The sequence below is a fragment of the Acinonyx jubatus genome, chromosome D4, assembly GCF_027475565.1.
Source record: "Acinonyx jubatus isolate Ajub_Pintada_27869175 chromosome D4, VMU_Ajub_asm_v1.0, whole genome shotgun sequence".
Lineage (NCBI taxonomy): Eukaryota > Metazoa > Chordata > Mammalia > Carnivora > Felidae > Acinonyx > Acinonyx jubatus.
This window is the reverse complement of record NC_069391.1, coordinates 19983456-20008458: the sequence shown is the minus strand read 5'-3', so window position 1 is coordinate 20008458 and position 25003 is coordinate 19983456. Positions and strand designations below refer to the sequence as shown.

General features: G+C 56.9%; 1 protein-coding gene across 9 annotated transcripts in view; it reads left to right on the top strand.

Moving 5' to 3' along the window:
* Positions 1 to 25003, top strand: part of COL27A1 (collagen type XXVII alpha 1 chain) — a 140129-nt gene that overhangs the window by 2616 nt on the left and 112510 nt on the right. For all 9 annotated transcript variants that reach the window (XM_053204727.1, XM_053204730.1, XM_053204731.1 and 6 more), the window contains exons 2-5: positions 5709 to 5779; positions 9294 to 11026; positions 18561 to 18614; positions 22661 to 22714. In XM_053204727.1, coding sequence (XP_053060702.1) covers positions 5709 to 5779; positions 9294 to 11026; positions 18561 to 18614; positions 22661 to 22714 — 1912 coding nt within the window. The remainder of the gene's footprint in view (positions 1 to 5708; positions 5780 to 9293; positions 11027 to 18560; positions 18615 to 22660; positions 22715 to 25003) is intronic.

Sequence of the window (25003 nt, the reverse complement as noted above, 5' to 3'; positions counted from 1 at the left end):
GAGGCAGAGACTGGGGGGCCAGGGAGGGGCAGGGAATCTCCTGTGGCAGAGCTGGGACCCAGGGGCTGGCGGAGTAGTTGTAAAGAGTGAGCGTGTGCAAGAGTGAATCCCTGAGTGTGGGTGTGTGTGGGAGTGAGCGAGGATGGGAGCAGCCCTCAGGGCCCTAGGGACTGTGGCTCATGCTCACTGCCCAGACACAGAACTTGCTCCCTTTCTGTCCTGCCCCCAGGATCAGAGGACATTCCCAAGAGGCTGGTCAGGGCTGTTGCCTCCAGACCCCACCATGCCCCGCCCCCTCTGAGCTGGAATCAGGGGGATGATCCCCCCCCCTTCTTTCCCATGTCTTGGAAAAAGCTGGCTGGCTGAGATTCCACCACCCCCCACCCCACCCCACCCCACCACACACACACACACACACACACACACACACACACACAGCACCAGTAAGCACACTGCTGACTCATTTTCTCCAGAAGACCCTGTGCCAAGGCAGATGCCAGCGGTTGGGCAGAAAAGTGGTGCCAGGCAAGCACCCCATGGTGGGGCCCAAGCTTTGGGCAAATGGGCAGTCAAGTTGCTCAGAGGCCCAGCCTCTGCCTTGCCTCCCTCACCACAGGGTGCCCCAGATCCTGTGCCCTCTGGTTCTGGCATGCCCTCCAGCTTTGTTCTTCTTTGCCTCTCCCAGACCAGGCTCCATGACCCTATGGAGCACATCCCTGGCCCCGTCTCGCCTTCCCTTTCCTCCCTGTCCTTGGAACAGTCCCCTTCTTGGTGCTTGTGTGTCTTCTGCTGTCCCTCAAACCGTAGTTCAACAGCCATCAGCTCCCCTCGTAGTGTGCTGCACGGGGAGTGGGGGGGCTGCCCTCCCCATGTAACCCACTGTTTGTCTCTCTCGGAGCCCATTCTGCCTGCTACTTTGTTGGCATATTCTCCTTCCCCGTTTCTGGGTGCAGGGACCTGCTTGGTACCCTTACAACCCGGCCCGGTGCACTGACATGCCGTATCAGTGGTGCTGGAGGACTGACCGCCTCTGTGGGGGCAAAACACTCACAGACTCACACTAGTGGGTAGCAGGTTGCAGGGCAGAGGGAGCGCTGCAATCGGCCAGTGTGAGTCCTGACTGCCCCGTGAGCTCGGGCAAGCCCCTGGCCTCTGTGCTTCTCTTCTTTCTTACCCGCCCCACGGGCATCTTAATTCTCAGCTAGCAAGGTTTTGTGAGGATTAATGGGGGGCCATGCTTGTCAAGGGCTTAGAACAGCGCCTGGCATGTAATAAGTGCTCAATAAATGGCAGCTGTTATTTGTATCATTATCCACTTCACCTTGAATGGATGTGTGAGTCAACCGGAAAATTCTGGGCCGCCTCCTGTCCAGACAGATGACCTGTCTGTGTTCCCATGGAAGAGGTATCAGGTGTGAAGAGAGGGGCCTGGGTGTGGCTGTCTGGGCACGTGGGGCCTGGCCGGTCCACGGAGGCAGGTGGGACAGGTCCATCCCCCTTTGCTGTTCTGTGGTCCTCAGGCCAGCTTCCGGCCCAGCTGAGCCCACGAGAGCACAGCCAAGCCTGGAGTTCACAGGCTGCTTTCCTTGTGTGTGTTTTTAGTGCCCTCGGTCTCAGCTCTGAGCTCTTAGTGGATGTGCAAGTTGGTACGGGTCTGTAAGATTCTGTGTGTTCCCAGGTAACAAGGATGGAGACAACACCATGCAAACCAGCTGTAGGTTCTGGCAGCCTCGTGGTCCAGGAGTAGCCACATGTGGTGTGCTGGCAGAGGGCCTTTTCTGGGGGTAGGAACACCTGGGTTCCCTTCTTGGAGGGCTGTGTGGCCAGGCTGTGCCTCCAAGGTCAGGTTCCCTAACCCCCGGCTGCTGTTTCAGTTGCCTCCTACCCACTCTGGCCCCTGGGCCCTGGTCTTCCCGACATTCTGGAGCCCTGGGTTCACCGAGCCAAGGACCACAAGTCAGTGGTGAAAACAGAAGTTGGGAAGAACAAAGCTCTGAGCCAGCACAGGCACGAAACATTATTAGCAGTAGCCTAAACAGCATTGGAACGGGAGCAAAAGGATCGGCAGGGCCTCCCTCCGGGAGCCAACTTTCCAAGCCTGGAGCTTACTTAGATGGCTTGTTGGCTTCCGAGGCTGCATCTCTGTTCCTGTTGGTAAAGTCTGGGACTCTGGTCTCTGGCAAGTAGGAAGTCCCTGTAAGTCTCCCATTTCTTCTCCATGAGAGACAAGTCAAGTGAGACGGACTGTCTGCTAAGCAGCGGGGTCGGATGATGTGGGTCACTGACATGCTGTGTGGTTTTAGACAAATCGCTTCCCCTCTCTGGGCCTCGGTTGCCCATCTTCACAATGAGGGGGAGGGACTAGAATCTGGCCTCTAGATGATCTCAGAGGACCTTCTCCCACTGTATTATTCCCACTCTTTGCTTTGGCAGTGTATGAGTCAAGTGCGCACAGAATCCAGGTCAGCTGCATTTGTCAAGGTGACCGGATGGAGGGGCAAATACTTTCATAACAGGCCTTCAGGGTTGAACTTCTTGAATGGGAAACCATGGTGTTGGGAAGCTTAATTAAAGAACAGGTTCTGATCCCATCGCCCTTGTGAGTCTTCTCTCTCGTGACCTTCAGGGATTAAAAATATTTCCCCCATGTGTATTCTCAGTCTCTCCAAAGTGGTCACCTTGGCATAACCATAGCCATAAAAATTGACTAAGGGCATGTGTGGTTCTTGCACCTTGTCCCCTCCACCCAGCCTCTCCCTATCAGCTTGGGAAGCATCTTGAGCAGGGTGGATATGACACGATACGGCGAGGGACTCCAGGAGTGAGGGCTTGTGCCTGGAAAGCTCTGGGAAGAGAGGGTGGGAGAAAATGGGGGCAGAAGTGAGCTCGTCGGCACACTGGAAAACGAGGGGCAGTGTCCTCTGAGGAGTCATTCTCAGGAAAAATGAGTTCACTGGTCCCCTAAGTCTGGGGACTGCTGCTGGACAGAAAGCACGGTCAATGTCTTCATTGTGGGACGTCTCAGACCCTTTGGTATGCAGTTAGTTGTGCCCCGGGAGTCGGCAGGACCGGGATGCAGCTCTTCCCCAGGGAATCCAGCCCCGGTTTCCTCTAGTGTCTACCTGGCCAAGTGGGAAACAATACTGAAGAATTATGACCCCAGAGCCTTCCCAGGTGGCCTTGAAGAGGTACCTGCCCTCCCTGAGCCTCTGTTTGTGGCACGTCAAACAAAGCCTCCTGTCATTTCTTTTCAGGCCCCACGAGGCTGCCATTGGCTTCAAGCGGGCAGGTCATGTCGGCAGGGCCAGCCTCTGTCCTTCCTCCAGATGACGTCAGGGCAGCTAGGCACTCTGACCTTTAGTCATGGCTAGCGGTGAGCTGGAGGCAAGGTCCGCGGTGGACTGGCCCCGTGAGAAAGGCATTTTCACAGCAATGGCAGCAGATTGGAGAAGATGAGGGGGAACGAAAGATTATCCAGGACCGACCCTGGAAGAAGGCAGAGGTGGGGAGGGCCTTTGGGGGGGATGCTTTTAAAGTCCAGAGTCCTGGAATACCAGGTACCATGTATTCCTTCTACAAAGATACGCTGAACGTTTATGACGTGCTTACCAGGTGCTGGGAATACAAAAGTGATCAAGACAGATGTGGTTCCTACCCTTTGGGGACTTTTTCTGGAAAGGGAAGCAGGAAAATAGGCAATTAGCACACGTGGGATACCTGCTGTGGTGAGGTGCGTGCACCAGGCTGTGGGAGGTGAGTCCCAAGCTGGAATCGAATGCCTGTGTGGGAACTGGCCAGGCTAAAGAGTGGCGTCGGGAACACTTGGTAGGGCATGAGAAAGGTCCGGAGGCTGGAGAAGGCTTTCAAGGGACCACCGTCAGCATCTGAGGGCTACCGCAGCCAGCTTGCTTTACGCTGCAACTCACTGAAGACCCAAGCCAGCCTGGCTTATGGAAAGGGAGTTATTACCTCTGGTATCGAGAGATCTGAAGCAAAAGCAGCGACAGGCTTGGCTACTTCAGCATCTCAAGTGTCCTGAAACGTCTCCTATTTTTCCATTCTGTCATCCTCAAATGCTCACGGAGCTTGTTAAGCTCATGTGCCCAAAATGGCTGCAGCAGCACATCCCCACTCGATAACGTACAGAGGCTAGAAGGAACCCTCTCTGTCCCTTTGCAACACTTTTCCAGGGGCCCTAAGAGGCACCCCTCACATCTCACTGGCCACATTTGGGTCACATATGTGTGCCTAAACCGGTCACTGGCATGGCAGAAGAAATTCCCAAGATTGGCTTAGACTTACCCGGATTCATCCAGTACCCTCTGAAGTCCGTGCCTCCCTGAACAAGAAGGGAAGGGTAGGTGACCACCAGTGTCCTTCACAGTGCCAGTCAGGATTACTATTGATCATAATTACAATCAAATTGGAGCAATTGCTATTAAATCGGAGGGTGTAAACTTGTTTTCCAAGGAGCTCCGGGGAGCTGGGAAGAACGTGGGGCTCCAGACATCAGTTCCGGCAGATGGGTTTCCTGGATTACGTGGTTCCCCAGAAACACAGCATCCTAGCTTTCCTCTTGGAAACGGATCCCGGGCCTGTGCATCCCAGCCTTAGCCCTCAGCACCCGCCTGTCTCGGCTCTCTCTGCCTGCATCCCGGCCGGCCGTCTTTGGCCACGTGCTGCCCTCCCCTTGGCCTGTTCAGGGATCAGATGCCCCGGGTGGCTTCGGGTGTCGCCGGTGGCTGCTCCCACAGGAAGGTGAAATCGGATCACTGCCTCTGCCCATCTTCGCAGGAGCCACCGAGCAGAGCATTAACCCTTCCGGGCCCCAGACTTCAGGGGCAGCAATGACTGTCTAAGGAGCACTTCTGTGGCTGGCACCAGGCCGAGCCCTTGACATGCATGAGCTCACTTAATCCTCATGCCTGGCCTGCACCATTGGGAATGTCGGCCGTGTTGCAAAGCAGGAGGCGGGCTCAGGGAGGCTGAGTGACTCATCCAGGGTCACACAGCTGGTAAGCAACGGGGCCAGGTTTGCACCTGGGTCTGCCTGACTCCCCGCTGTGTCCTCTGTCCCTCTGTTTTCTCTCCCTGCCTTTTTCCTTCGGCGTGAAGCCAGGTAGGCGGCTTCCTTAGCACGCGTTGTTCCTGGTTCAGGGGTCTTCTCCTCCTCTACCTTGCGTCTAGAGAGGAGTTCTCATCTCATTTGTCCTTTGAGATGTCAGTCATCCAAGCACATCAATTCGGTCTTCCCACTGAACTTTCAGTCCTGGTTCTGCTGCCCAGTGGGCCTCAAGATCCTGAGGCCACAGAACAGATGGGGAGACTGAGCCCCAGAGATGGGGAGGGGTGGGCCCCTGGCGGCCCGGTGAGTCAGCAGCAGATTTGAAGCTGGGCCCTGGGTCTCCTGACGCCCAGGGCAGGGCTTCCTGCCCACTCTTTCCTGCCCTGTGACCTTGGGTTATCGATCTGTAAAAAGCCAGGTTGTATTTGGGCTGCGTAGGCAGGTCCGGCCCGCAGGGGTTGCGCCTGGAAATCCGGGAGCGTGGGCTACACAGTGGGGTCCTAGAGCCTGTATCTTGCCTCCACCTTCCATGGGCGAGACTGGGGGACACTGGGCCTGGGTGGTTCCCTCCCATCTCTCCAGCCGGATCCGGGCCTGAGGGTGGAAGCTGATGCTGCATCTGCTTGTGTCTTCCGGTCTCTAGGGGGTTTCTCTTCACCTGGATCTTAGTGTCGTTTGTCTGTCACCTGGCCTCCACCCAAGGAGCTCCTGAAGGTAATCCTCTCTTCTCTTTGTGCAGGGGGAGACAAGGGAGGGCAGAAGGGACCTGAGAACGCAGGGCTAGGAGACGGCTAGGCCCCTCCCTGGAACTCACTGCCTCAGTTTTCCCATCAGTAAAATGGAGCCCATCGTTGGCAAATTCTCTCCGGGCTTGAAAGAATCACATTTAGGGTTTTGTAAGGGGCAGGAAGGACTCAGTGCAGAAATGTGGAAAGCTGACCCTTTCTTTCCTACCCAAGGGTCGGGGGGTCGGGGAACGGGCAGAATTGGAATAAATCACGTTGGTTCAGTCAGCCTCAGTCGTCCTGATTTGTCCAGTGGTTGTACCAAGAACTGCTGAGAGGAGGCACGAAGGCCACAACTTCCTGCCCTTCCCATGAGATCCTGCTCTTCCCTGCCATCCCTGAGGAGCCGGCCAGGGGGCCAGAGCGGCCGTGGGCAGGCTGCACAGCTGCCCGTGGAAACTGAAACCTCTCCCACATCTGTTTGTCAAACAGCCACGACGCCTCCTAAAATAGCGGCCCTTCCCCTCCTCCACACCCGCCTGTGTGCCGGGACAGGCAGCCGGGCACTCTCAGAGCCCCTGTGGCCTGACCTGGCCGCCGGCAGGGATTGGGTCCCCGGGAGGGGAGGGCCGTGCCCGGAAGAGGCTTCTGCTGCCCGGCAACATTTTGTGCAAATGTCATATTTTCCGAGCTTGCTGTTTCCCCCACAAAGTAGGTGAACAGCTGTCCAGAGTCCTGAGTCAGGCGATGGGGGGCGGGGGGTGTTGGGGAGAGGCCGGAGCTATGTGGAGCCAGGTTTATGTAATAAAGGGATCTTGCTGCGGCCAGCTGGCTGGGTCCTTCCAGCATGGCGTTGGGCTGTATTCATTCTCCTGTCCCCTAGTGCCTCGCCCCTGGGTCCTGGATGTGCCTCCACCCCACGTTCTCACTTGTCTGAGGAGCTCTAGCTCAGTATAGCATTGTGTTAAGAACAGAGACCCTGGAGCCAGGTGGCCTGGGTTCAGATTCCAGCTGTACCTTTTATTATAGGCTGTGTGACCTTGGGCTAGTTATTATAGTGAACTTTTCTGAACTTCGTCTGTGAAGGGGGGATAATAAACAGTACCTTCATCATAGATGATTGAGAGGCTCAAGAGAGATAGTACATGTAAAGCACTTGGCTCATAGTAAGTGCTCAACAAATCCTCGCATTTATTATTGTTGTTGACTATATCATTTACCTGAAAACTTGGCTAAGAACAGTCCTTCTCTATCCCCTGTGGAGCCCGCAGTGGTCAGTCTTCCCTAAGATGACCACCTCTGCCAGCTCCAGGTGTCAGAGTTCGGGGCTTTGCCCTTGACCTACAGACAGTCTGCAGGGGTGGCCTGGAGACTAGCCAGTGTGGGTTTTGAAAGGACGCTAAGGGAAAGCCCATTGGTATCTCCTGGCCTGGCCAACTGTCATTTCCCCTGGGTGAGCGCAAGCAACCATAAGCTGCGGTGTTTGAGGACATGTTGTGCAGGCCTGGGGTCCTCCGGGGGCTGCCAAGATGGGACAAGGGGCGGGGGTGGGGGGTGGGTTCCTGCCCTCACCTCTTCCCTAGCAAGCACCTGCTCGCTTTTAAGCTGTTCGTAGTGAGTAGTATTTTGTGATAATAAGAGCGTTTCAGTGATTAAAAGGTGTGAAATACACTACTACCAAGAGAATCTTTGAGCAGTGGTTTATTTCAGATTAGGGTCTGAGGGCAGACGGAGATGGGAGAGAGGGGGAATTTGCAGTGAAGTGAAGGCCCGCAGGCCCTACGGACGAATAAGGGTCTTCAAGTCAAGCCAACCCGAAGAAGCAGCCTACCCCTCTAGAGCTCTGAGAACATCGTTAGCACGTCGTGGCCGCTTCCAGGTCTGGTTTCCCTTGTCTTACAGGCAGGGAAACTGAGGCCCAGGGGTCAGGAAGAGACTTGCCCAGAGGTGCTGGTGCAGGCCGTGTGTGAGGATTGGCGAGGAAGACCAAGAACCCTGTGATGCGGGCGTTCTCCTCTGCCTCGTTTTACAGCGGAGGGAACTGAGGCCCAGAGTCCAGACTCACAGGTGGCTTTGTCTGGCTCCAAAGCCTGGCCTTCTGACCCCAGCCCATCTATTTGTCCCTCCGTCCATCCGTCCATCCACGTCACAGTTGTTAGCTCAGGACTAGGGGCCGAGCGCCGCATTCAGCCTGATGGGCACCCCCTGGACCACACTCGGGGTTTAGGTTGCTGAGCTCGGGGGGGCGGGGGTGGGGGAGGGGAGCTGAGCACCCAAGCCAGACCCCAGCTCCAGAGGCAGCCTCTCCTTTCTGGGTCGGGGCTCCGGAGCTGGCTTCTGCAGATGCTCGCAGTACAGCCAGCTGAGGGAGGTCGAGTGACCCGGCAAGAGGCAAGGTCAGGAAGCCTTTCCATAAACACCCTGGACGCCCTCCTTTTGCTCTGGCGAGCCCCACCGATGTAATTACTGGGCGGATGTGACCTGGCCAGGCCACAGTAGATGTCCAAACGCTTCGCCAGAGGACGGAGCTTGCAGGGACGCCTTGATTGCTTCCTCTGCTCTGTCCAAAGCCGCACAGGGAGGAGGGGAGTCATTGGAAATATCCTCTTCCCTCTGTGCAGATAGCGGCTCCCCCCACCCTGCTCTGGCCAGAGAGAGACCTAGGGGGTGGGCAGGGGGCCGGGGAGGTTCCTAAAGGTGGTGAGACCAGTCAGGCCCACTGGACATCCTTACCAAACTCCTGTGACACATCCGTTCCTTTCACCCTGCTCCCTCACTCAGGGGACTGCTTCTGGGAGGAGATGCCTTTTGAGGCAGAGAGAAGGGGAAGCCTGTCACGTTTGGCAGTCTCGAATACTCTTAGCACTAGCATTTGGTGATGATCATTATTTTTGGTACGAATAGCTATCATTGGGAAGTGCTTATTTTGTGCCAGGCTCTTGCTTTCAAGTGTATCCTCACAATAGCCTTCCGCGTTTGACTCTACTATCCCATTTAACAGGCGAGAAAACTGAGGCAGTAAGTCACAAGTGAATTCAGGAAGTTTGGCTCCAGGGTCTGTGTCTTTTTTTTTTTAATGTTTTATTTATTTTTGAGAGAGAGAGAGAGATAGACAGAGAGACAGAGTATGAGTGGGGGAGGGGCAGAGAGAGACAGAGACAGAATCCGAAGCAGGCTCCAGGCCCCGAGCTGTCAGCACAGAGCCCCACGCGGGGCTTGAACTTGGGAACCGAAAGATCGTGAGCTGAGCCGATGTCAGGCGCTTAACCGACCGAGCCGCCCTGGTGCCCGGGGTCTGTGTCTTAAACTAGTATATGCATCATCGTCCAGCCAGATAGGGAACAGGTTCCGGCTGTGTACTCCCAGCCGCAGGCACGGGCCACAGTGTAGCAATGGGTGACCTGTCCTCACTGTGTCTATGCGCCTGCAGGGGTCTGGGGCTGGAGCAGGCTCTGACCGTGCCCTCTCCTGCCTCTGCCCCCCCCCCCCCCCCCCCCCCGCAGATGTGGACGTCCTCCAGCGGCTCGGCCTCAGCTGGACAAAGGCAGGGGGTGGCCGGAGCCCCCCGCCCCCGGGGGTCATTCCATTCCAATCAGGCTTCATCTTCACGCAGCGGACCCGGCTCCAGACCCCCACAGCCGCCGTCATTCCCGCCTCCCTGGGCACAGAGCTGGCTCTGGTGCTGAGCCTCTGCTCCCACCGGGTGAACCATGCCTTCCTCTTCGCCGTCCGCAGCCGGAAACACAAGCTGCAGCTGGGCCTGCAGTTTCTCCCCGGCAAGACGGTCCTCCACCTGGGGCCCCGGCGCTCGGTGGCCTTTGACCTCGACGTGCATGACGGGCGCTGGCATCACCTAGCTCTGGAGCTCCGCGGCCGCACCGTCACCCTGGTGACGGCCTGCGGGCAGCACCGGGTGCCTGTCCCGCTGCCTTTCCACAAGGACCCAGCACTCGACCCCGAGGGCTCCTTCCTCTTTGGGAAGATGAACCCACACGCGGTCCAGTTTGAAGGTGCCCTGTGCCAGTTCAGTATCTACCCTGTGACGCAGGTCGCTCACAATTACTGTACCCACCTGAGAAAGCAGTGTGGACAGGCCGACACATACCGGCCCCAGCTGGGACCCCTCCTTCCCCGAGACCCTGGCACAACCTTCAGCTTCCAGACCGACCTTGCCCTGCGAGGCCTGGAGAACCTGACCACTGCCGCACCAGCCCTGGGGTCGCGGCCAGCAAGCAGGGATCCCAGGGGGACTGTGGTGCCTGCCACACCCACCAAGCCCCTAAGGACTAGCATCACAGACCCTCACCAGCGTGCTGCAGCCAGGGGCCCAGCACGGACCCCGCTGCCACCTGCCAAGCTGTCAGCCGGTGAAGTGCTTCCTCCCGTGCCCCCAGCCTCTCGTGCCGCCTCCGCCACACCTGTCCAGCCATTGCAGAAGAGCACGGCCACCGGGAGCCCCAGACGTCATCCGGCTAGGCTTTCAGCCACTCCTCCTTCCACAGGCCCTGTCAAAAACCCCCGCCCCACGCAGAAGGCAGCTCGGCCTTCCTTCACAAAGTCAGCTCCCCCCACCAAGAAGCCTGTGCCATCCACTTCCCACCCACTTCCTGCCAAAGCCTCCCGACCCTCCGTGAGGCCGATCCAGAGGACCCCTGTAACGCCCAGACCTCCACTACCCGACGCTCAGACCCTACTTCTGGCCACTGGATCCTCCAAAACGCCTTTCTCCCCAGTGGGCCAGAATGAGGCCAAGATGAGCCGTCATGCCAGTGAGCCAGCCACTGCCCACACCAGCACCCTCAGACCGCCTCAACCCACTGTTCTGTCCCTGTCACCTGTCCCCCGTCCTGACTCTACCGGGACCACTCCACCACCAGCCACATCGTTGCCGCCCACCCTTGCTCCTGGCTCAGGCCCCACCAGAACCAAGAAACCCTCTGGATCAGAAGCCACAAGGAAAGCCAGACCCAAGAGCAACCCCCGGAAGCCCGTCCCCCTCAGACCTGGGAAGGCAGCCAGGGATGTCCCGTTGAATGATCCGACAACCCGGCCCAGCCCCAGACAGTCCCGGCCCAGCCGGCCGACCACCTCGGCCCCGGCATTTGCCCCAGCGCGATTCCTGTCCTCCAGTCCCTGGCCTACAAGTCACAGCTATTCGTTCTTCCACCTGGCGGGACCCACGCCTTTCCCGTTGCTGATGGGACCTCCAGGGCCCAAGGGAGACTGCGGTTTGCCGGTAAGACTGGGAGGGGTGTGCATGTTGTTCAGAGCTCAAGTGGGTGGCAGGGGGCGGTTAGGGCGAGTGGCTACTCCCGGCAAGGGCTGACCAGGAGAAGCAACGTCGAGCCGGGAGGTGGTCATCGGCAGACTCTCAACTCGAACGCGAGTCCCCTGCTCGTCTACCTCTGCTGTGCTTGTGATTACACATCCTGCTGTGATTCATGATCCTCCGGGGCACACTTGGGTTTGGTGGCCACCACCAGGTAAAGAGCCCCCCTGGGCTTTGCTTGGCTCAGGCCCCAGGTCATTCTTTGCTAACCCAGCTGTCAAGGTCAAGTGGCTTAAGGAAAACCACTAACCGACTAGCCCCCAGGTCACACGCTCTCCGAAGTTCAGCTGTCCCGACTCCTAGAGCAGAGCTCCTCCAGCCCACCAGCTTGTCTGGGCGTTTAGGACAAAGGTCGCACATGGGTAGTCCTGAACGTGTTTTGTTTGGCACGTGCGGCATTGTTTAAAAATACTTAACGAGTTACTAACATTTTAAAAATGTGAGAGATTTCTTATAAAAGACCTGACGACTGGCTTCTCCTGGAAGGGGGAGAGACGCAGTGGCCCATGGGCTGTGGCTCCGTGAGAGCTGCCCCTTTCGACAGGACAGGCCTGCTCCTGTGTGCCCCCGTCCCCACGTCTCCCGATCAGGTCTTCCAACCCAGTCCTTTCCCCTGTTTCTTTCACCTGCCTGGATCCTATAGATGCTGGATTTGTGGCCCCTGTAGGCGAGTTTGGGGTGGGGAGGGGGAGGGTGGGCCTGAACAGTCAAGGAAAGGAGAAAGAACATTCCACGTGCAGGAGATGTTCTCAGGGCCGATGCCTGCAGCATGCCTGGGACCGTCTCCAGGGGCAACGACCTTTCTGCAGCTGGAGGCCAATTCCTCTGGGCGGGGAATGGTGGGATGGAGTTTCCAGAAGGCTCAGGCCTCAGCTCTGTTCTCCTGCCTTGGAGATGACCACTGTGTGGTTTCCTCCTTCCTAAGGCCGGGTTTCCCACCAGGCTCTAGTGTTTGAGGTTAGGCTCCCTACAATGTGGAGACAGTGGCAGATGCTGGGAATTCCCAGGCCTTACAAACACACTTAATGAGTTTTAATAATGATTAGGAATAATATTTATTCAGCCTGTCTCCAAGGGGACTGAGAGCACGATTTTATTATAACCATATTGTAGAACTTATGGAAATTGTATGCATTGCTTTGCAATTATGTCAACGCTCTGCTTAAGTCCTGTGCTCTGAAATTGTCAGGGCAGGAAGTTGGGAGCCAAGAAAAGAAGGGGGGACCCCTTTTCAGCCCTTCAGGCTGCTCAGCCTGACTCAGGCACCAGGTGCCTTTGAGGCCTGATAGTTCAGCTTCCCAAGCTGTGGGGGTGCTCGGTTCACTGGCCACGAGGGCAAACGGGGGTGAATTGTCCCCCTCTGAGAGAGGGTGTGAGGCTCAGGGTCTCCACTCCATCCAGTGGAGAAGGCCAACCCTGTCTCCAAGGCCATGTGTGGTGTAGAGAAAGGACAGCCATGTCCAAGCCTACACTGGAGCAGGGAATAGTTTTTTAGGGTGCAGAATCTGCCTTTGGGCCTGTCAGATGCCCAGGCTGCATACATTCCCCCGGGGTTTGGTGATGTGGATCCGCAGGGGTGAGGCCTCACTCCAGATCTCCTGGAACTTCCCTGCGATCAAAGAATGTGTGTCCTGAGTGTCCACACTGAGACTCTAAGGCTTAGGGCCAGGAGGCTGGGGGGCTTCAAAGATATGTCAGGCCCTGTCCTTGGCCTCAAAGGAAGATCTCACTGTCTGAACAAATCTTCTGTTTCTATACCCACCAAATGTGTGAGTTACGTGAGTGGCATCTTCCTTTAGGACATCCTAGGAACTGGTTCAGGAGGGCGGGACGTGTATGCGAATCCCTGCTCGCCTCCTGCCGCGCCCTATCCCTGAATCCCACCCTTCCTCCGTTTGGAACCTAGCCTCACCCCAATAGGAGCCACGAAGCTTCGAGAAGCTTTGTCCAGCCCCCTGTGCGGCAGGTGGCAAACCGGTCGTTTATATGTCACCGGATACCAGCATTATATAACTGAAGGGGCATCTTTGAGCAGCAGTGGTAACAACTTCTTTTCTTGTCCTCTCTTGTCTGCCTCCAACCCCCATATACATTCAGAAGCCGTGCTGCCCTGGGCAGGGGGCTTAATTGTCCCCATACTGGGGACATGCAGACCTGGGTTTAAATTCTGACTCCGCCCCTTACTAGCTCTGATCCACGCTAAGTCTTGATTTCCGCAGAACGTAGGTTAAGAATAGCTCCCATCTCCTGTGAGGAAGCAAGTTGGGTGATCTCCAAGGCCCCTTGGAGATCTGTTTTTGCTGGGTGACTTTGGGGGAACTTCTCTCCTCTCCCTAGGGCTGTCTCCCCTCCATGACAGCTTCGGAAGAGCTCCCTTCTTAGAAATAAGTGGCCGTGGGAACTTCAAGAGCCAGAGAGGGGTGGCCGGGTCTGCCTGGTTCTGCGTGGTTCTGGAGGGGCATGAGCCACACTGGTGGAGGCGGAGACTGCTCTGGGCCCCGGGCCTGCCAGCAGTTGTAGCCACTGAGTGAGGGAGCTCTGTGGGAGCCCCAGCAGCGGGGGGAGCATGGAAAAGCTGAGCTGGGCTCCGGGTGAGTAGGGGCGGGGAGGCTGCGGTTCACAGAGACTGCACAGAAGCTGCACAGAAGCCCCACGCCTGGGAGGAGGCGAGTCAAGGCCTTATTTATTCATGATCAGGCCGCTGGCATTTGCACTGGCTTGCACTTTTTTGCAAGCGTCACCTCAGGGAGACCCGGATGAGGGCCTGGCCCGCAGCAGATGCTCCATGACTATCTGTAAAATGAAGGGATGTGATCTTTATGGGAAAAAAAGGTTGTCCCGACTCCCAGGCCGGGCTCCTTGAATTACACAGATCTCTGCTGCTGGTGGGTCAGGAGGCCGCATGGAGGAAGGCACAGAGCACAGACTTTGGATCTGGAGCGACCTGGGTTTCAACGACTGCCTTACCCAGCTATCCTTTCCTTCTTTCAACAAACGTTGATTGAGTGCCTCCTAGGTGCCAGCTGCTGTGTGACCTTCGGCAAGTCACTTAACCTCTCTGAGCCTCAGTTTCTGCCTCTGCAAAATGGGGACATGGTGCTACCTACCTTTCCAGAGTTGTTGTGTGGATTGAGATGAGGGATGTAAAGCCACCCAGCACCTAGCACCTGGTCCCAGCGGGTTGTCGTGGCTGTTTACTGACGTGCTGATGGTTGAGATGGGGGCATCGCTGCACCAAGGGAACCAGGGACGTCTGGACCCAGGAGGGCCTTCATACTGTTGGTGGTTAGAAATTGGGGCTAGATCTTGAGAAATTCACCCATTCCCCTAGTATCACGTAGAGCCCAGGAGAATGAGGGGTGTCTCGCTTTCTCTTTGGCATTTTGCTCTTGAGCTCCTACTCTGCGCCAGGCTCTGTGCTAAGCAGTGCGCATGCCGTGTCCTGCAGCTCCAGGTGGGGAGCAGGTAATTGAGGAGAGTTCAAGGAAGGGGCTACTGACAGAGGTGTGGGCGGCATCAGAGGAACCCACAGGGGCTGGCGAAACACACAGGTCTAGCCTGAAGGTACCAGGGGAGGGGAAGGTGTAACCAGAACCCGGTGAAAGTTCAAGTGTGAACAGCGGTCTCCAGTCCCCACGGGAGCAGGGAGAGAAATAGCCGAGCCCACTCACTCTTCCTACTTCTCAGTCTCTTGTTGGGGCTTCCCGTTGGCCAGACCCAGCCAAAGGCACAGAGCAAGAAAGCCTAAGGGTGCAGCCTGTGAAAGCCAGCTTCCTGGGGCACACAGTAGATCTGGGGAGCAAGTGGAGAGTAACCAGCGCCCACATACGTTGTATGTTGGAAGATGGGTGTTATATCCCCATTTTACAGCTGGACAAACTGAGGCCCGGAGGCACGGCGCAGAGCCACACGGAGAAGCCCCGGCCCGGAAGGCCCTTCCCTCGGACAGAGACTGGGGGAAAAGGCTCAGAGCCCTGAGTGCTGTTCCTGGGAATAACGGTGCGCTCAGATGGCCGGAAATGGGAGGCCCCTTTGGGGTCCCCTGCCTCTCCCTGTCCGGCTACAGGCACTGAGTAGAGGCGCAGAGACTGCAGAGTCCTCACGCAGAGTCACCAGCAGTTAGCAGCACACGAGAGACCGGACTCGGGTCTCCCAGATCTTCGGCCTCTGGAGCCTCTCTGCTCGGCTGCCAGGGGCCCTGCCAGCCAGGGCGGACTTCTTTCTGCAAGGCTTGGCAGGAGGGCGGTTGCAGCTGGACATCAGAGTGGACTTGTTCCGTGGGATGGGGTTCCCCTAGGTCTGGCTGTTGGAGGCCACGACCCTCAGGGGAAGCCCAGAGCGGCTGCTTGTTTGTTTCCATGGCTCTGTTTGTGCGAGCCCCCAAGCCCAGGCCTCGCTCACCTCCCCCAGGCAGGCCTGTGGCCCCCGCTCCCCTCCCCCTCGGCTCTGGGCCCTCTCAGAGGCCCCGTTGTTTGCGGCGTGGAGTGGAAAATCCCACCCCGGCCCTCGTGAATCATCCCAGAGTCACCCGCTCAGGCTTCAGGCCCTGGAAAGAAATGGCAGCGTTTTTCCACTGCGTGGAGAACAGGCAGGGTCTCGGATCAGGCGAGAGGGGGCAGGGGGCGCCCACCCTCGCTTGCCCACTAACAAACTAACAAAGTAAGTACTGAGCGGGGAAGGGTTAGGCCTGTGGCCGCGGCTGGGCCCGGGTTGGTAGAGGAGAGCCAGGCCAGGCCCGTGGCCGGGGGCTGGGCTGCCATGACACGGAGCCGGGCTGTGGACTGACATCACCAGGCTGGGCCGTGGGTCCCAACTGGCACTTAGAGTCTGCTCTGCAGATGTGTGGGTGAGGTCAGACTCCCAGCCTGGATGCCCCTGTTTCTGGGGCAGAAGAAATGCCAAGAGGGAGTGTCCGGGCCTCCACAGCAGTGGCCCTACCAGGGTCCCTGAGGGAGAATCTCCCTCCCTGGAGCCCTGCACGAGCCCTGCCTCGCTGGGCCTTGACCTTCTTCTCTGTGAGATGGGCATGGTCTCCTCCTTTCCTCTCCTGCCAGATAACTGGAGAAGGAAGTCACCACCACCCTGCAACTCAGGAAGTACCCCATGCTGGGAAGGTTCTGGGATGCTCATTCCACGGCTGCCCATAGAGGGGCAAGCCCTTACCCAAGTTTGCACACCTAGTCAGAATATACCCAGCCGAGATTCTCTGCGTGGAAGCTCCCAGGAGAGGAGAACAGAGCCAATGTCCTGGGCTGAGTCCCTGCTCCGCCTGTTAGCTGTGTGGCCTTGGGCAAGCATTTTGCCACCCTGAGGCTCTTTTTGGTGTCTCATCTATGAAGAGGGCTCTGCAGTGATAAGGATGCCTGAAGCAGTGCTTCACTGAGCCCCTGCATTTCCCTTTAATTCCGGGTCACCTGGAAGAACAGGGCCAAGCAGGGCCTTCTGGAAAGGGAAATCTTTGCTCTTCCTGAAAAACAGATGCCAAGGAGGGTGGTTTAAAATTCGGAGTTGGAGAGCATCCAGCAGCTCGCTTAACAGAAACAACAGCTAACTTTTTGGGCCTTAGCTGTGTGCCAGGCACCAGGATTAGCACTTTTTATAGATTATCTGTCAGCAAGGTGCCGTCATATCCTCATTTTACACTTAAGAGAATGAAGGCTTGGAGAATGGAAGTAGGGGGCCCTGAAAGCCACACAGCTCGTAAGCAGGGGTGCCTGGTGTGAACCCAGGTCCCCAGTCTTACAACGTTCTCTACTGTTCCCCTGGCGCGGGTGGCCGGGGCGGGGAGGGGGGGAGCGGTGGGCGGGGTTGTGGAGTGGAGCCTGGCCCTGAAATCCCAAACCTGCAGAACTACATAGAAGGGCTCTGGATGGAAGGAAGACAAGGAAGACGGCTGCCAATTTGGCCAGAGGTCCCGGGAGGCTCCGAGGTGTCCGGGACTTGCCTGAGGCCACGCAGCCACCGCTCCTCCCTCCCCCCGGGGCTCTTTCCAGTGCCTCTGGGGCCTTGGTGCCCATATCTGCCTGTCTGGATCTCTCTTCTGATTTTTATTCATGGACGAGCAAGCACGTGGCGTTCACAGGCCAGAACTGTGAACCGAGCCTGCCCAGCGTGAGATCTGGATTAATTACCAGCCAAACCGTACTGGGTTTTCAACGCTGATTTTAACTCCGGGCAGGAAACCTGGAATCTCGTTGATGGTTATTTGAAACAAATGAATTCCCCAGGCCTCACACATCCTCGAAAGCCAGGCTTCCTTCGAAGGTTCTGTGTTCAGTTCTTCACATCAGGCACTCAGTTAATCCTCATTTATCCCTTCAGGGTAGACAGAGCCGTAGCTATTGAGCCCATGGTGAATGGGAGCAGGTGGAGACCTCAGGAGTCTCCAGCTAATAAGTAGCAAAACCAGGATTTGAACAAAGGTCAGCCCTCTGTTTAGTAAGTCTGCTCAGCTGCCTTCTTTCTGTGCTACAGAGTTAGGCCTTTCTCTTGTGGGAAATAGGGAGCCATTGAATGTTGTTGAGCCGCGGAGCGCCTTGGGAAGATGAACAAGGCTGTGTAGAGGAGGACAGGAGTAGAGAGAGGGTGGAGGTGGGGAGACAAATGAGGGCATGGTTGCAGGTTCTTGGGGAGCAGTGATGAAGGCTGGACCAGGCTGTGACCACTGGAATAGAGAGAACGTTTCAGTGATGATTATATGCCAGTCACCGTGTTAAATGTTCACCATCTCTCATTTCATCCCTGTGACGATCCTATGAAGAGGCTCTTATTGCCCCCATTTTATAGGCCACAGGCTGGTTAAAGAACTTGCCCAAACCCAGCTGGTAAGGGGCAGCATGAGGTTTGAACCCAAGCCTGTCTGATGCAAAAGCCTTTGCCTATACCATTTATGCTGCACTGCCGCTCCATGGTGCAAAGAGGCTTTGTGTGACCTTGGACAAGTCCCTTCTCTGCTCTGGTTCTGCAGAGAACTTGGCCGAGCTCTGAGGTCCCTTGCTGTTTTATCTTATCAAACATTTAGCTGAACCCTAGGGGGGGAGAGAGAGAGAAATAGTTCCTCTGAGGAGACCATGGTCTAACGGGAGTGATAGGCTTCTGGGCAGATAATTCCCCAAACAATATGAAGCCTTTACAATAGAGGGAAAGAGGGGACTTGACTCAACCTGGGGGAGGGATCAGGGAAGGCTTCCTGGAAGAGGTGACAGCCTGGATAAGTTAGCTAGGCAATAAAAGACGAAAACTTCAAAGACCTAGAAACAGCAGCTGCAAAGGCCTGAAAGCCTCAAAGAGCATGAGTTCCTTAGGTAGGGACCTCAGAGGACCCCTCTTCTCACCCGCTGGGTTTCCATGCCCAGAGCTCTGGACAGGCTTGTTGAATGACTGCTTGAACTCATTCTGTTGCCACTTCGCACTGATGCCATCTTCTTGCTTTTTTCCTCAGGGTCCCCCTGGGCTGCCTGGGCTCCCTGGACCCCCTGGTGCACGGGGGCCTCGGGTAAGTGATCACACGCTGTCCTTGGGAGCTCTGGTTGGCTCTTTGGCCTGTATCCCACAACCTCCAAGTTCCAGCCTCGCTGTGTGTCCTCAGGCTGCTCCCCGTCCCACGTGAGGACCCATTTTCCATTTTGCCCATTGGAGTGTACTTAGGGCTCTTAGGGGGCACCGTGTGGACGGGCGTGGTGTGGAAGAGCAACGACCTCTTACAGGGTCTCAGTTGTTCATTGTGGGTATCACCCGTGGCAGCCTGGAGTGGAGAAGGGGTTTCTGCAGACCACACGTCCTGAGCTGATGGGTTTCAGCATCCGTCCAGGACAAAAGCTGGCTTGGGAGGACATGACCCTTACATCCATCTCTGCAGGCACCTCTGCAGGGCCTGGGGTGGGGATACCGACATAGGCAAGGTCGGGGGGGAGCTCCCCATGCTGAGAGGTCTCATCAGAGGCTGGAGGATGGCTTGGCTGGGCTGCAGTGGCTGAGATGAGCTAGCCTGAGCCTTGGTGTGAAAAACCGCTCCTATGTGTCATACCTCCTATGTCACTTAATGCTGCCTTGTTTGAGCCCCTCTCCCCTAGGACCCCCATGGGCCAGTACAATCGTTCTCCTCTTAGGGACGAGGAAACTGAGCATGTAGGAAATGGAAGAGCCCAGGATGGGAGCCCAGGCTCTTAACCATATGCTGGGACCCTTGGGGGTTTCTCTTGTTGAAAAATCTGTCCTTTTCCCAAGAGGGCTCAGACCCATGACGCCTGGCACCTGTGCCTAGGCTGAATCAGCCTTTCCCACGCTGGGTGCCTGGCAAGGCTCTGGCAGAGACAGCTGCCTGGGGCATATTTTTAGCTCTGAACCCAGCGGATGGTTCTGGTTATGCAATTACTCGAGCCCTAGTTCCCTCCAGACCTGGCCCTGTGCTCTCTGGGCCCAGGGCTCTGGAATCTGCTGTCTAAAGCAGCATTTCCTCCTGGCTCCAGAGTCTCCATGGAGCATCTACCCAGAGCTGGGGACCACAGAGGTACCTGGGATACTGCTGGCCACAGGGCCTTGCAGCCTGGGACCAGGAGGAGGCCCTCTGACTTAGCAGGCACCTTACCAATCCAAACCGCTCCTCTGCACCTTCGCTCCGGCTGTTCTCTCCACCTGGCCCCGGCGACCTGGCGTGCCCTTCTTTGCAAGCTCCTCCTCCATCCCCTGCAGAGATCCAACGCCCCCACGTTTTCTGATGACTGTCCCCTTCTCGGAATTCCTGCAGCAATTTATCTGCCTTTCTGGATGGCACAGATCACTTCCGAAAAGCTCACAGAGACTGCTGAACTCTGTTGACCGAGCTACATATGCATGACCTCACCCTCCTAGTCATCCCGAGAAATAGGTTCCAATAGTGTCCCCATTTTACACGTGAGGAAAACTGAGCCTCAGAAAAGTTGTTACTTTGGACAAAGTCAACCATAGGGTAAATGTCAGAGCTAGGACTGAAGCCGGGCAGTGTGACCCCAGAGCCTATGATGGTAACGATTTATTGCACTGATTTTTCTCTCTACTCAGTCGGGCCCTTGTGGGCCAGAGGCAGGCCCTGTTTTTCTCTTTCTTACACAATGCCTCTCGGAGTGCCCTGCATATAGCAGGTGCTGGCCAAATGTTTGCTGAAGAGTTCTAGGCCGAGAGTTAACACTTCACCCCAGAAGCTGTGTGATCTTAGGTAAATCTCTTCCCTTCTCTGGGCCTCAGTTTTCCCATCTCTAAAGCACGGGGTCCTTCCAGGATTTTCCAAGGCATTTCCTTAGAAAGGTATTTCCAAGGTTCCTCCCAGCTCTGAAATTCCATGAGTGAGTGAATGGCTCTCCTGACATCCTTCTTGGGCTCTCTGTGTGCTCCCCTCCCCATCATCCTGTTTCTAGACTGGAAATTCCATAGATCATAAAATTCCAGAGATAATAGAATGTGAAGATTAGACAACCCCAGCTCCTCTCTCCACAGATGGTGGCTCTGGGGCTCAGGGAGGGGCAAGGCCTTACCTGAGGTCATCCAAAGCTCAGTGGCATGCCCCTTCCCACCTCCGCATACTCCCCCGGCCCGCGGAAGGATGTTGGGGAATCCCTGGGCCCTCCCCACACCCGGCTTTCTGGGCTGCGGCATTTATAGAATTGGTCTGCTTGGCTCCCAGTCAACTATGTGCTGCTTCGTTTCGCTGCAAGGCAGTGGCTGGAGAGGGGAGGAGAGGTGGGGGCGGGGAAGCAGGAAGAAGCCCCCACCTTCATAAACTGCAGATGGGGTAGCCGAGTGCTCCAGGCCACCATCTTTGGGGTAGCTGGGGGGCACAACTGGGGAGAAATGGCCACTGTTGGCCTCCCACAGCCCATGCCTGGTTCTGGAGTGCTGGTCGGGGGCCCTCCTGAAACGCCTTTACGCAACTTAGGCCCAATTCAGGCTGAGCCCTGAGGTTAGACCCCAGAAGCCTGGGCAGCGGTGAACATCTGAGGTCCTCCACGTTCCTTGGAGACCACTGGGCCCTAGTTACTCATAGGACTTTTGGGGAGAGCAAGGCTGGGGAGGGGGAGGGCTGCTCACAGCTAGTTCCAGGTCCTGACACTGCCAGGTCACATCCATATGCCAGGAGGCGGTGCTCGGGGGCATGCTTGCGAGGGCTGGAGAGCTGCTTAGTTTAGAGAGAGGGTCGCCCGTGACACCCTTATCAATTCCTCAGGCTGAGTGAGCTTCTGAACACTGTTCCTTCTCAACGTGTTCAGAGAAGGGGAGGGTCCCCGTTCAGGCGTCGAGGAAGAGGGAGGTGCCGTGGTTGGAATGTGACAGGCTGCAGCTGGAAAGTTGGCCTCCGAGAGGGAGGAAGGAAGCAAGTTCATACACAGCTAGCCAGATGAGTCAAGAGGGGCCAGGGACAAGGGCAGTGTGTCTAGAAGCCGGTGTGGTGGGGCACCACTGGGCCTCTCGAGGCGCCTCTCCCCACCCCCTCTGCCCCCAGATTATTCCTGCTAGACAGAGACTCTCGGGAATTACCTGACTCTTAGGGCTCTGTTTCTATTACTGGCTGCAAGACTCTAACCCAGGGCCCTTGCTGGAGAAAGTAGACATAACAGGTTCCAGCTGTTATATGGGATTCAGATATGACCTGGGAAAATCCAGTGCCATGAATAAGCCTTAGACCTGAAGCCAACAGGCCTGGGTCCCAGCCCTGGCTCAGCCATCGCTCTGCTGTGTGACTTGGCCAAGACTCTTTGACTCTCTGGGCCCGGTCTTCCTAGCTGCTCCAAGGCCCCCAGAGGACCCGTAAGCTCAGAGCGTGTAGGAATCTAAGGGAGAGCTCTCTGGCTGGGCTGTGGCTCCGGAGGGATGCACCTTTGCTCGGAAAATGCCACATACTCCCTTCACTGAGTTCTCTACTCCAAAGGCTCACACAACAGCACGGTTGGAGCCGAAAGGGAGCAGTTCGTTTAGGCAGAAGTCCTAGAAGATCCCCGGGAGGAAGTAGCATTTGAGCCAGGCCTTGAAGGATGGGGTAGGTGTCAGCTGGGGATGGTTGGGAAACGCATGCCAGGTGATGGGAACAGCACAGGCAAACGTGATGAGGCATGGGGGAGGGAAGCAAATAGAGAAATGGGTTTTGAGCCCCGGAAGCCAGCCTGGGAAGGGCTGCGGGGCCAGGTGGAGAGAAGGGGGAGGCAGCAAAACTCCGAGGTTGAGGGCTTGAGCTCTGAAGCCGGACATCTGAGGTTGAGCTCTGGCCCTGCCTCTTAGCGGCTGAGTGACCTGAGAAAGTTCTAAACCTCTCTGAGCACCGTCTTCAAAATAGGAATAATGATAGCTTCTACCTCGCAGGTTAGTAGAGTAAAACGAGGTGATGCATGGAAAGTGTTTAGTGCAGGGGCAGGCACTGAGGGGGCCCTCCCTAAGAGTAGACTGCCATGATAGTCCGCTGAGGCTTGGCTCGGTGAGAAGACCCAGAAGGGTAGGGGGAATGTGCCGGGCATTGCTGTGGGAGGTGCGTGACACCCATTTTTCTCTCACTTCTTTGTTTCTTTCCCCTTTCAGGGTCCTCCTGGGCCTTATGGAAACCCAGGCCTCCCCGGCCCTCCTGGAGCCAAAGTGAGTGTTTGCAGTGGGGTCTGCAGGTTGGGCCAGGGAGTGGGTGCTGGGGTTGGGGCCACGTTTGGGGTGCTTCTTAGGGGCTCCTGGTGGGAGGGCCTCAGTGCCACAGGCAGTCCCGGAGCACCTCCCAAGTGCCGGGATGGTGACACAGTGGGGACTTGGGAGTAGAGCTTCTGGCTGGGGGCGGGGGGCTAGGGAGAAGAGGACAGCTGCCACTTACAGTCCTCAAAGGAGAGCAGGAAGAAGGGTCATTTGCTGCTTAATAGGGCGGACCCGGAATGTTGGACTAGGGATATAAGTTTTATGGGTCGTAAGACTTACCCTGTCCGTCTTTCAAGCTGGGGAGGGACATGGTCGTGTTTGAGGACGATCAGTGTCATATGGACGTTGACTGGAGGAGGGGACCAGAGCAGAGGCAGGGAGACCTGGGGTGGTACAGGGGAGGGATGAGGCTAGCCCAGCCAGCCTAGGGATGTGTGAGGAGGGCAAGCGGCTGCAGTCACGATGTGGGGGGGAGGTAGAGACGACGGGGCCATAGGCGACAGAGAAGAGACCAGTGACTCCCAGAGAGTAACCCGGGGGACCAGACCCGGGAACCCAATGAGGTTGTCATTTGGGGTCCTGGAGCCCCGCCAGGTGGAGAGCATTTGTGGACAGACATTTTGAAACTCTGCAGAAGGCTGAGCCGGAGATAGAGCCTTTGGGGGGGGGGGGGAGGGGTGCGGTGGCCACCTCCCCCAGGGAACCTTTCTGGAATGCTCCAGTCCACTTTAAGATGAGCCAGCAGAGACCAGAGTGACCGGTACTCTGATGCCGGCTGGGAACCGCAGCCCCGCAGCTCCTCGGTCTATTCCTGCAGCTGCGGCAGTGAACAGGGCTGTCCGGGGCTGTGCTTGGAGTGAGCAGCCTGAGCACCAGAAGGTGTGCCAGGCCAGCAACATTTAGGTCATGGGGAGAAGTCTCCAGGAGTGGCCGGAGACACAGGAGGAGGGGAAGGAAATTGCAAGGTCAGGGAAGCCAAGAACACAGAGACCGTGTGGAAAGAGTGTGAAGCAGGCTGGAAAGGCAGAGGGGCTCCCAGTCAGGACAGAGCCCGGCCCAGCCTGCCCTCCTCGGGTCACGAGGGTGGCCAGGCCCAAGGTGATACTTTGCTAAGCCTGTCGTGCAGGTCGGGTGGCTTAAAGAAAGTTGTTATTGTCGGCAATAATCACCATATATTGGACCTTACGGTGGGCGCTATGCATGCACTTTATGTAAGTTGTCTTCATTGGATCTCCACAAAGACCTAAGGAGATGGGTGGAGATACCGTACCCATTTACAGATGGGGAAACCAAGGCTCAGGCACCTTAAGCCAGTGTCTGGGAAATGGTAGCAGGTACCTGCTCCAGTGGGCCGGGCAGAACGAGGCAGCTCCCGTGGAGACTTCTGCTTTGCACAGGGCTCAGGTCTCCCAGGCCATGGGCTACAGCGCGATGTCGAGGACCCACAGCTGTTCCAAATCACCGGGTCTGCTCAGGAACACGCTTTTCTTGGTCTGGCTGGGACCATCCGGTCCTCCCCACTCCCTCCAGCTTCCAGATTGATCCCTGGCTTCTATGGGAGCAGAGGCTCCTTCTCCGGCCCATGCTGACCCCACACTGCAGGGCCTCAGCCCCAGGCCCACGGCAGCCCTGGTCTGGCCTGCAGCCCACTCCCTCTCATCCAGCCGATAGGTGTGCTGAGGCAGGAGGGGGCCCCTTGGCTTCTTCTCCCTCCATTTTGAGAAGCAGCCCTGGGTGTGGTGAGTGAGGCTCGTATCTAGCAGGTGACTCTGCCTCCTGCCACATAGAGCTGGGATGAATGGACTCAGGGTCTCCTGGACAGGATTCCAGCCTGCTTCTGCACGTAACAACTAAGGGTGTGGGTTCCAGAAAATACACTGGAATAAGAGGCTGCTTCTTCCATGAGTGCTTGCATAAAACTTCAAAGGGGAGTCATGCCCTTTGCCTGCTACCTGGCCTGGAGCCCAGGGGTGAGCAGAGGTGGCCCCAGGACAGGCCAGTTGGGTGGGAGCCCCCAGTTCGCTGGGCTTGGATCCTGGGCTGCGCTTGATCTGTGGTGTGGCCAGGACAAGGTTAGAGTGGAGGCCCTCCCTGGATGGAATTCCTGACTCAGCTGAAGACAATGCTATGGATCTGCACCAAGGGTGTGATTCTGGGGAGAGGGTCCTCACTGTGTCCCAGATCCCCCTTGGGCCTGGGAGGTGACCTGATGGGATTGTAGGGCCGGCCTCCTGCAGGCCCTGG